We start from the raw sequence: 11,733 nt of genomic DNA on the forward strand, positions 1-11,733 counted from the left end.
TTTTTTTTTTTTTTTTGCATTCGTTCAAGTCGTTTGACTTTCACCGCATGTTCAGCGACGGGGGTACAACCAGTTAAGCGGTCCAACATCGAACATCGCAAGCTTGTGTGTGTTTTTTTTATTTTTAATGCCTCGTGCTGACAGATATATGTCGGGAGATGTCGGGGAGGTCTGTGTCCGGCTCCCAAGGTCACGGTGTGGAACATACAAAGCCTCTGTGAACATTGTGCATTCGCTGTCAATGGAAGCTGCGTGAATAGGCTGGAACGCAGTGTTCCGTGGGGACAAGGATCGAATCAAGGGATCAAGGAGGCCACGCTCTGGGATCATGCTTCGTCCTGATTCCTCGTGCTCTCCCCCTCGAACTCTCCCTCTCGAGACGCGACGAGCGTCGAAATCGATACGAAAATGTCCCGGCAAAGGAGCATATTCTCCGCTAAATTTCCTCTATTCATACGAGAAATCTGAACGGCGCGACAACGCGGTAGTCTCGATTTCAAAGTAACGCGAAATCCACGCGGTACCAGAGAAATTTCGGAACGATCGGACAGACGGGCAACGTGAAAGGATCGCCGCCTACTACCAGTAGACGTCAGACGTCCGGTTTCACCGATCGATAAGAAATTTACGAGAGATAGGTCCGGGGGAAATACGCGAGTGACTCGAGTGGCGGGCATGTCAACGTGTTTCCCCCGGCGGCATTTTCTACGAACCGATAATTATTCTATTAGATACACGTGCTCGTCGGTGAGCAAGTTCGACGGTATTCCCAGCGTCGCAATTCTCAAGGGCGGATTCGCAATGCAGAAGCTCGAAGGGGGTGAAAGAACAAGGAGAGAGAGTTCGATTCAACGGAGCCAGCAGAGCCATGCGAGTTGGTGAATTATTCAATCGGCGGATTGATTATAGAATGGCAGCGGCATTCGGCGACGGCGGCCAATGACCGCGAGACGCCCTCCTGCTCGCGGACGCACGAGGATTCGAGGAGGGTTGCAGCACCGGGTTACGAGGCAGAACATGAAGGCGAGGTTATAGGCGGGTAGTAGAAGAGAACGATACACGGAACGGGTCACGCGACTTGGACGGCTTGTATCTTCCTTCTCTTGATTAAAGTACAGAGAGGAAAAGAGAGTAGCAGGTAGAGTTGAGAGGTTTAACGAGCCTTCGCTACCTCCTTACACACCGGGCGTCGTTTCATTTTCGACAGGACAAACCTCTCCCTACCTACCTCTATCTTAACCCCGTTTTGTCCGACAAGAATGACAAACTGGTAAAGGTACGCGTAGTCTCTAACGAACTTGCTATCGATTTCCACCAATCCGTCCTCGGCGATTGACGAAACTAGGTACACGTCCGATAGGATCGAAGAGAGGAAGAGTTGTCGCAAGCCGTCGAAAGTAGCGAGGACTCGCGCCGTGGATACGCAGTCCGAGTTTAAGGCAAAGTGAATACGTAATGACTCCGCTCGAACGGAGAAAGAATAATATATAGAACGTAAGGCAAAGTAGAGTGAGAAGGGAATAGTAGAAGAAGAAGAAGAAGAAGAAGAAGAAACTCACCGTCTCGTCTTAACGCGACGATAACGGCGATAGTCGGTGGCGTTTACGTCGTTGGGGTCGAAGCCCCTTCGATGCTTGGGCGGCGACGACATGGTCGCAGCAGCCTTGGTACCGTTTGTGATCGCGTTCGGTTTCGCGGCGGTATTGTCGTTGCCGATGGTCGCGCAGCTGTTGTTCGCGATGTGCAGCGAGGCGAGTGGCGGAGGCGAAGGCGGCAGCAGCTGTGATATCGCGTTATTGTCCGTGTTCGAATGACACCGACAGGCCGGTGTTGCTGGTGGTGGTGGTGCTGTTGGCTCGCCGATTACGAGGCTACGATCCCCGTGACCGACGTCGCTCTTTGGCACCGCGTTCAGCTCGTGCCTGCTAACCCTACCGGCTCCCGGCCCACCCATTCAAATCCTCGATTACGGTCCCTTTCACTCCACCTCTCACGATCCGCCTCCGCCGTGGCTGCTCCTGCCTGCCTCTCTCGCTACCACCGCGGCCGCGCTTCTCTTTCTCTTCTTCTCTTCCCGTAGATCCTCTCTTTTCCTCTTCTTACACGCTGTTTCTCCTCCGTTGCTCGATTTCACGGCGATAGCTGTTCCTGCCGCGAGAGACCACGCTCCAGTTCCGATGGAATGTCCTGCGGTGCACTCGACGATAGAAAACGGATAGGCGGGCCGTAACCCGACGATCCGTTTTTACCTCCTCTCGGCTTCATGCAACACACCGGATACCTCACCAACTTTCGACACACCTCCACCACCCATTCGCGATCGACTGACTCTCACGCACGTGCAACGAGAACTCGTAATACGAACATTTTCTTTTTCGCAACGAAGCGTTCTGTCTCTCTAACTTGGGTTTATCGCCGGGTGGATGTATAACGAAGGAACAGAGAGAGAGAAAGAGAGAGAGGTGTGTGTACAGAGGTTTAGTATAGGGTAGAAGAGAGTTAAGAACGCGACAGAGTGTATATATGTAGAAAGAGAGAGAGAGAAGTGAGGAAGCTTGAGGCGGGAAGAGGCAGGAAACTGTGACAACGTGCACGACAGCGTTCACGCCAATGTCCAAACAAGGTCTTCCTTCCGTTCCGCGATCACGCCGACTCACTCCGCGCACCACACCACGGAACTCTCGCCCTGTGCTCGCCTCACTTCACTGGATACCGCCCGGTGGCAGCACCGGAGCACGCGACGCGGAACAACCAGTCGCGAGAAATTGGGCGAACCATCGAGAACAGGCTCGTCCAAGGCCGTATAGACACGGCTCGATGCCGATCAGATTGCACAAAATGGATAACACGGGCTCGAGTTGTTAAGGGCGCACGATCCACAGCCGGATCATATACCTCGCGACGTCTCTCGCGCGCCCCTAACCTCCCCTCTCACTCTCCTCTTCCCCACTCTATCTCTCTCTTTCTCGAGAAACGCGAATGGAATTGTAATAAGCGGATCCCGGGCTATATCAGCGGCTGAAACCGTGCCAACTCTTTCCACGATCAGTCCTAACCACACTCGTCCTTCCCTGATTCCTCCTAAAGGTTCGCAACAGGGGGGGAAATAGGGTCGAAGAATCGAAAAGTGGAGCAGAGACCTTGAAACCTTTTTAAACATCCAAGCACGAATGTAAACTGTAGGCTGCTCGTTCTACATAGGGGCTTGGAAATCGAGGGAAATTCAGCGTGCCAACGGTTTCGCTTTCTCCCTATTCCGGCTAACGGCAGAGATGATGGACTACTACGACTGAAATATTTAATTGTTAAACACGTGAACGAGCGGACGAGTGGGGCTGCTCGAACCAGACCAGTCGCTCGAACATCCATTTACACCTACATGCTCTCGCACGCAGTTCACCAATTAACCACCATCCACGCCCTCCTCGACCACCCCCGAGATCAAAATAGACCTAGTTCCGGGATACGCCGCGCGGTGCCGCCACCGGCAAGAACGCACTAGACGAATGCATCGTGCAAACAAGTGCAACAGAGATGTCACAACACCGCGTGCTTGAGAAATCCTCTCTCTCTACGACTGGACGAGCGAACGGGAGAAAGAGAGAGGTTCGATCGATGGTTACAGAAGAAAATGACACCGGAGAACGGATCGGGTTTCACCACAGTCTAACACCGAGGATCGAATCAGTCGGTCGTTTCACACCACGTGCTCGACCTACCGTGTTGATCGAGCTGGCGGCCATCCAGTCTAGCCACCGATTCACCACGCTGACCGCTACACACGTACGTCTCGCTTCGCGTGTAAGACGAATGGAACGTTGGAACAACGGTGCAACCACCTTGAATATTTGTACACACGAACGATCGTTCATCCCGGCCCCACTTCCCGCGTAGATCGTCCCGGATCGTTTCGACGCGAGTAAACACACGAAGAGGTACTGTCGCGGTTTCGACTGGACATCGTCGTTTCTCGGCGTTCGTTCAACTCGTGACATAACACGCGAATATTACGCAAACAATCGAACGGTCGATCGATTTCCCGCGAACGTCGGACGAAACGAACGAAAATGAAAATCGACAACGCACGATCTCGCGAATCACTCGCGTCCAACGACGCACCTCCCTCCCGCCCAAACTTATTTTTCTCCACGAGTTGAAGCGAGCGGCCGGAAGATGGCGCGAGAGTAGCGCGTCACGAGCGCCCGGTCAATAATCAGAAAACGAAGAAAGGGTCCAGCTTCGGCGGCACGCTAACCTCGATTCGGGCCGCGCGCCGCTGCCGCAACTCTTTATTGCCCCGCGTTCTTGCTCCCGATCGAGGGAACCCCATGATCGATAACGCGCGGCCTTGAACGGGCCAAACTTTTTCAGCCGTCTCAAACTGACGAGGTCACGTGTTTCGCGACCTAGCGCCCCTGTTTCTTTTTTCTTCCCTTTTCAGGACTACCGCGAATAGAATCCTCGCGACGTCCGAACGGAACGACGTGTAATTTCTTCTCTTTCCTTTTTTTCTCGCCCGTTTCTAGCGGACCACCGTTTTTCGGGAAAGTTCACGAGGAGAGAATGCAGGGTGGAAAATCGGCGGGGATTATTTTTGGATATAGGAGGGTCTTTCTGAATCTCGTTGCATACGGGTCAACGGTTCCTAATGACAAGCGTGATTCAATCACCAATTAATCACACCCGCACTAGTCGCGCGTGCATTCGAACGAGAGGCCTTTGTTCGTTCTTTTCATCAACCGAGAGAGAGTGGGGGGGAGGGAGAGGAGGAATTACAAAAGGCTTTGAACGCAGCGTTCAATTGCGAAAGAGAGCCACGGAATCGATCGACGATCGCGATAACTCGATTCGCGAGGTCGCGCTAAAAAAATTAGTTTATTCTTCAGGCTAGTTCGTAGAGAACGCGACAACCCACTTCGAAACAACTTCCCCTCCGAGTCTACCTACGTACTTTATCGCCACGAAAACCGAACTTACCGATCGTTCCCTAGTTGCAAAACGTTCCCGCCCAAATTACGAGAACCTCTCGGCGATCGATCCGTGAGAAATTGCCACGGCGATCTTCCGATACAATGCGGCAAATGGGTTGGAAGAAATCGAAGAGAAAACGACTGGGCGGGTGAGCTGAAAACGTTGGAGAGTCGTCGAAGAATTTAGAATAATGCAACCTTTCGAATTTCTCACACATACCAAAATCCTAGGGAAACTTGCAAGTTTTGCGGGCACTTCGAAGATCTCCGGATAAGCACTCTCGATTTCACTATCTCTCGGCAAACGTATCGTACGAGAAACGAGGAAAAATTTGGCAAATCACAGAAATTCGTTGCCACGTTCATACCATCACCATGCAAACTCTCGAGGAACGCGAAGATCTCCCCGGTTGTGGTCGGAGGTGATCGTCTGCTACCCACCCGTCGTCACGTGACGGTGAAATCGGCGTGAAGATGCGTGAGCAGCATCCAACGTAGGCGAGGATCGGCGCAGGATTGCCGAGAGGGTGACAGCCAAGTTTCCCGTACGTGGTAGCCTGCGTGACCGTCGGTCGTATCTTCGAGAGCAAAGCTGTCGTCGGGATTCGACCAATGAGTGACGCGAATGGTAGCACGGCGTCGGTATGACTGACTCTCTCTCCTGACCCAGCGTACACGACCTGGCTTGTGGCAAGGAAGGCGTATCCGTGGTTGGTCAGCCGGTCGACCGTTTTCTAGCGATGGACTTGATCCGATTCCCGACTTTTCCCTCTCGCGATCGATTTTACAACAGGCCTCTCTCTCGTTTCACCGCTTCCAATTTAAATACACCCTCGATATTCTTTACCAAACCGGAATAATTATCAAACGAATCTCTCGTAATCCTTAGATATACATACGGTATTTCTTGCTGGCTTACGTTCCTCTCGGGACGTAAAGCTTCTGATATATTGCTTCGTAAAGCTCTCCAACCACTTTTCTGTCTGTGCTTTCAAACAGGAGAATTCTATAGTATATTGCTTCCCGAAGTTTCGGGAAGTTCGCTTTTTTTCCGTCTATTTCTTCGAGGGATGTAAAGTCTCGGGAATATTGCCTGGCGAAATTTTCCAGGCACGTCTGACCAATCGTCGAGATTTCCACTTGCACTTTAGAATGGTGGAATTACCGTAGAATGGAAAGCTTCTTAAAGATGTAGCTAGTGTTGGAACGACGATCGAGGAAAGTAGGTAAGTATGGTTAATGCGATTTCGTTTTTACTTGGACCCATCGCTACCCGTTCGTCGTCCTTTCGCGTGTACTATTCGTGCCGTGAACAGCGGCAGTAGCGTAGCGGCTGCTTCTTACTAGGACCAGTAGTGTCATTAAGAATTTGTTTTCGCCGCTTGTATCTGATGTCGCGTGTTACTCTCGTATCCGGGAAATTGGGTCGGCTGTTCCAAACAGGGGCAGCATCGATTCCCAAAGAAGGTCGCCAGGAAAGCTCTCAAGGAACTCGTTTGAATTAGTGTGTCATTCCGTCATCCCTCCCACCGCCTATCTCAGTACCATTCTTCTCTACCTCGGCCGAACTTATTATTCTCGAGCCTAAAAATACGAAGATGTACCGCCCTATCCTCTGTCGATCTTATCCTTGCTCCTCGTAAATAGAAAAATTTGTTCAGCGTAAACTTGGGAGGAGGAAAGTGGCAGGGGGAGATCGACGTAACAATGTTCAAACAAGAATTCTTTTTTCCTTTTTTTCAAAAGGACAATTCCGTGTGTCTACGCGGCAAATGTATCTCGAGGGTTTCGAGCGAAGGACGACGGGTTTTCTGCTATTTTCTTTTCATTTGTAGGAATTAAAAAGGAAGGGGGGGGGGGGGGGAGAGAAAGGGAAAAAGAGAAAAGGACAATAAGAGAATAAGAGAAAGAGAAGGAGAGACAAAGACAAGAAGACAGAAGGAGAGAAGGAGAGAAAGAAATCTGGGCCGCGGTAATGTACGCCATTGAATTTTGAGGCAAACGGGCAAAGGCTCGCAGGGAGCGGAGTCACACGCTATAAGGCATCGCCGGCACGTAACGGAAAGTTTACCCTGGGGGCGGTGGTTTGTGGAACGGTCGCCTGCAGGGCGTCGTGGCGCTCCGTAACCGTATACCGCATGTCGCCGACCCCACGCTCACCTGTTTAACACCCCGTGCCCCAGTATTCGAGTTCGCCGGACATGCACGACACATTCCCCGTTGCGTCGATGCTGATTCAGCTCGGGAGATGGTGCCGATTAAAGAACGAGAAATAGAAATATACATGTTAAGCGTAGAAATGAATTCTCTCCGACTGGATTCGCATAATTGATTCCAAGCCACCACCGCGAGTTTCCATCGCGATCATATTCGCGAGCTGCCAGAAAAATGGCGAAAGGTCATCGACGATAATAGAAATTATTTCGACGATCGATCTGGTTTCCGTTCTTTTCCTATGAAACTTTGATCGCGTTCAAATATCGGAGAGAATTCATTTTTACACCTGATATAGGTATCTCGGGGATTTTGTTTCTAGGCAGTAGTAAAGTTTAATTAATACCGAATATTCGAACGATGTCGCAGGGTTCGATGGTTTCCGTGATCGAGACAGAACAGGCGTAAATTTAAAAGAAAATTATATTTAATAGGTGATAAATTTAATATAATTTCGTGGAAGAAGACTGTACTGTTATATCTGAAAACCACGACCTAGTGCACGCATTTTCAGCCAGTTTTACTATTATTTTCCTCTCGGTCTGCGTACAGATTCCTCGGAGACTCTCGGTCTCGTCCACTCAGGCCCTAGAGTGGCCACGCACGCTTCCTTCTCTCTACAATATACAGGGTGTCCTATTTTTTTTCCGACCAAACTTTGCCAGTGTATTCCATAGGTATAAGTAAGAGAAAAATGTTATACGAACACAGGTCGTTTGAAGCTTCGTTAAAAAGTTAGGACGAAGGAAATGGTGACGAACTCGCTGTTACCATGGATACGAGACAAGAATGGCACAGGCACAAGTTACATCAACGCCTTGAACGATCTCAGATCGTAAACACAGCTCGTATAAACAGACTACACGTAAATACCGCTAATTTATTCCTATTTCGTATCGTAACAACCGCACATCCATTACCGTTCCCTTTCTGTTTCCTGTTATTGTTGTAACTTTTTAACGGAGCTTCAAACGACCTATGTTCATACGACATTTTTTTCTTGCTTCCACCCGTAGAACATACCGGCAAAGTTTGACAAACATGTTCGGAAAAAACTGGGACACCCGGTATATAGAAAAACAACGAACTATCCTCTGTAAAATACTCCGTACTTTCTCTCGCGCTGTACGCTCTCTCGCTGGATCTTTCTCTCGGAAAATTTTCCTCCTTAATGACATAACACTCGCGCGCTACTTAGGCTACGCAGTTCAGTAATATGTCGCAAATCCTCGCTGCGTAATTTCGAACAAATCTTCGCGAATTCTCCCGTGTATACGCGGTGACGTTCGAATTTTTCAACGCGAACGCGTTGTTTCGATCCGAAACGTTCCAGTTTCGCCAGGTTACGTTCGCGTTCACGGTGTCATAATCGAGGCGACAGAAAGCAAAATGTCACGTGGAACAGGTGCTAACAAGGCAGCACGAAACCTTTGACAGGTTGTACACAGTTTCACGTAAATACGCCGACCTATTGGAGGCGATCAGACACGCGTTCGGTATGAAAATCGTTCGACGTGTTAAAGATCTCTTTGATTCTTCACATGTTCTACTTCAACGGACGTAGAAAATTTCAACGAAGATCTCTTCGAAGAGAATTAGCGTGTAACCTGTTGTCGGATGACCAACCATTGATTCCTCCACTGATAACCGCGACCGAGCTACTGTACCCAACGCAAATTAATCATAATTGCTTTCACGTCGAGTTCAAATTCCTACAGGAAGCTTACTGCGACTGCAACAATGCAAGACACCCTTGCATCTTTTCCATTCTGATGATCGAGAAACTTGCGTGCATCCAAACTGGAAACGCCCGACACCATCGGTCTTAAGGTTTCTAACCTGGATTCGAACCTAGCGATCCTAATTTGTAAATAAAATTCAAACTGCCGAGCTGAACGATCGTGAAAGATATTTTCACAACGAGGATTAATATATAATGAACAGGTAAAGGGTACGTGGCACATGCGTAGCGAGAGTAAATGCACGAGTACGTTCGTTCCAGCACGAGAGGGGAAGTATCGCGATTACCTGCAGGCGATCCCCGACCTGGGTCAATAGTGCACAGTTCAGTTGCCCCTTTTTTTCTCTTTAAACGGCGTTCGTTACTTCTTGCCCGTGTAAAGCTCGCGAATGCACGCAATGCGTTCTTTCCATCTTCGCGAATAGAGTTCGAAAAAGTCGTGGGATTTCGTCGAATCACAACTGTAGCTCCGACAAATGAGTGGTGTAAGTCCATTTTCCTAAATATCGAGATACTTAAGGGTTCGCGTTTTAATCGACTGAAAAATATTAATAATCGCCTAGTACTCTCGCTTTGTGTTTTCTGTGCTGACAAATATCGAAACTTTCGAGGTGTATAAAATACAGCGGAGTTGCTTGAAGAAAAATCGGGACTTTGTGACCACAAATGGACTTACGCCGCTATCAAAATTATCAAATTTTCTATAGTGTCACTTGAATCATATTTAATCGCTTAGAATTCAAGGGTTTCGCAAAAATATAAATCTTTCAAAAATTGCATATGACTTTAAACAACGTTGTACGTTAAAAATTTTTTAAATATCCACAGATTCATGAGAAAGGTTTTTGCGGTGCACAGGTGGAATGTAAAGCAACAAATCACTCATATCTTCATATCTAGCTGAGGTTATGGGTATAGAAGTGATAATTTTATGTTTCTAAAATGTTTTCGAATTTAACAACATGCGTAATCTCTATTTTTTTTTTAAATGGACTTACTCAATCTTTCTCTTTCTGACCTCTATCTATCTTTCTAAATGAACTTGCTCTCGAAATGAACGCCTCAAATATCTCCAGCTGCAAATTTATTCCTCGAACTGTAACAAATTTTCCAAGAGTTCCACCGAAATATTAAACAGAAAAAGCACACTGGAAGCGGCTGCAGGCGCATTTTCGAGGAAACACCTGGCTAGTTTACAAAGAAACGATCATAGTGTCTACTTATAGCCTGTCGAATCGCGGAGGAACTGCATAACGACTCTGCTAGACGTCACCGTGACGCCTAGGTGTCTGACAAATGCAGGTAATTTCGGTTGGAGATCGTCTAGCAGAAACTGCAAGCCGGGAAACGGTGTGTGTACACGAGCTTGTCTAGGACAGCTGCCAGGAAACCGAAGTGATTTGCCAAATTCTCTGGACGAAACTGAATGAAACTGCCGACCAGTTGCCGTGTTCCAATCCGAGTTCTGTTGATCGCGAAGAGGCCGAGCCTCTTCGCTACTGGTGTACACACCAGGCCTGAATTCACCGGCAACTATCCAATCAATTTCAGGCCTCTATGCAAGGCTAGGCTTATCCTCCTTACCGCTCGAGTAATTACGTACACTACCGGCCAAATGTTTGGAATCACTGTGCACTGCAAGTTGCACAAAAATCCCCCCCAAAAAGGTAGCATTTATGATCATTTTTTAACGAATTTTTTATCGTTCAGATTGTAGCTTCCCGTGGACCGCAATTCTTTCGAAGGTCGTAAATCCCGCTTACACTCCTAGGTGACGGTACAGGTTTGCTGCCCAATTGAGAAACTGATCTCTTTCGGTGGTTCCAATTAAGATGCGAACAACTGTCGATGAGAAATCTGGTACGAGTGAATGATGCGAATTTTGTATTGCACTGTGTTTGGCTGGGTTGGGTGTCACTGCGAGAGCGAGACACCAAGCGCTGGCCAGAGAACGAACCGTGGAGTCGTCGCCCTGACGGAAAGAGCATCGGGAGGTTTTGTCGATACGTTCGCTCGAGGAGGTTTATCGCGGGCCGATATGAGTTTGGTACCCCGGTCTGGCGGTCGAATTTGGCTGATGAATTTTATGATGATAATCCGCCAGGCCGGGATTTCCTCACGTGCATGGCGACGCAAAGCAATCGAAACGAGGTAAAGTGCTATTGATCTCCGCAACATCAATTTCAAATCAATGAAGAATTAGTAGCAGATTCGATGTTAATGTAAATTGGCGGGTGATTCCAAACTTTTGGCCGGCAGTGTATGTTGCACACTCGAGGCTGTAACGTGGAGCGAGTATACGAAATGCTTGTTCGTCAAACTCGATTCGACGAGTGGGGATAGTTTCGTAGGGGAGAAAATTAGACGAGGTTGTACGTAGGTCGTTTTTATTGTAGAACGAGGATGGGATACTTTTGTGTAGAGTGGAGCTTCAATTAGAATGCTTTTTGAAATTTGTCGATGGAAGCGACCCTTAACGTCTATGAAGCTGTCGAGTGGCGATTGAGAAGCGACGTTGTTGTGCACCGTTTGGTAAATCAATGATCGAGACTCTTTCGAAGATGATATTTTGCAGAGCGTGATCTGCAGAGCTTCTAATGTGACTTTACGAGATCTTGTGTGGTATAGAAATAAATAAAATCTGGTATAATATGAAAATACGTAAAATCTTGTGTAATATAAAAATTAGTAAAAATATACGAAGAAAAACTATTGCGATTTGCGTTGGCACAAGGTTCTTATTGTTACCGCAATTTATTTTATGAATTTTTCGGACATAAACAAGTGACTCTGTAATGACGTGCTCGG

At 48.2% G+C, this 11,733-nt stretch overlaps 2 protein-coding genes across 2 annotated transcripts in view; both read right to left on the reverse strand.

The window, feature by feature from the left end:
• LOC108575894 (potassium voltage-gated channel protein Shaker) overlaps window positions 1-11,733 on the reverse strand; it is a 212,278-nt gene that overhangs the window by 126,862 nt on the left and 73,683 nt on the right. The window lies entirely within an intron of this gene.
• Window positions 155-1,954, reverse strand: LOC108575895. Its single transcript, XM_017938827.1, has 2 exons — window positions 1,560-1,954; window positions 155-215 (listed from the first exon to the last, which is right to left on the reverse strand). Exons 1-2 carry the CDS (start codon window positions 1,952-1,954, stop codon window positions 191-193), a joined length of 420 nt encoding a protein of 139 aa, XP_017794316.1. The 3' UTR covers window positions 155-190.

Source organism: Habropoda laboriosa, unplaced genomic scaffold (genome assembly GCF_001263275.1).
Source record: "Habropoda laboriosa isolate 0110345459 unplaced genomic scaffold, ASM126327v1 scaffold243, whole genome shotgun sequence".
Taxonomy (NCBI): Eukaryota; Metazoa; Arthropoda; class Insecta; order Hymenoptera; family Apidae; genus Habropoda; species Habropoda laboriosa.

Excerpts from the sequence above, each read along its gene's own strand:
- LOC108575895 (XM_017938827.1), bottom strand. The coding sequence starts at position 1,954 with ATGGGTGGGCCGGGAGCCGGTAGGGTTAGCAGGCACGAGCTGAACGCG. Across the intron at positions 216-1,559 it reads CGTCGCGTTAAGACGAGACG|AGGCTTTGTATGTTCCACAC; the intron begins GTGAGTTTCTTC and ends CAATGTTCACAG.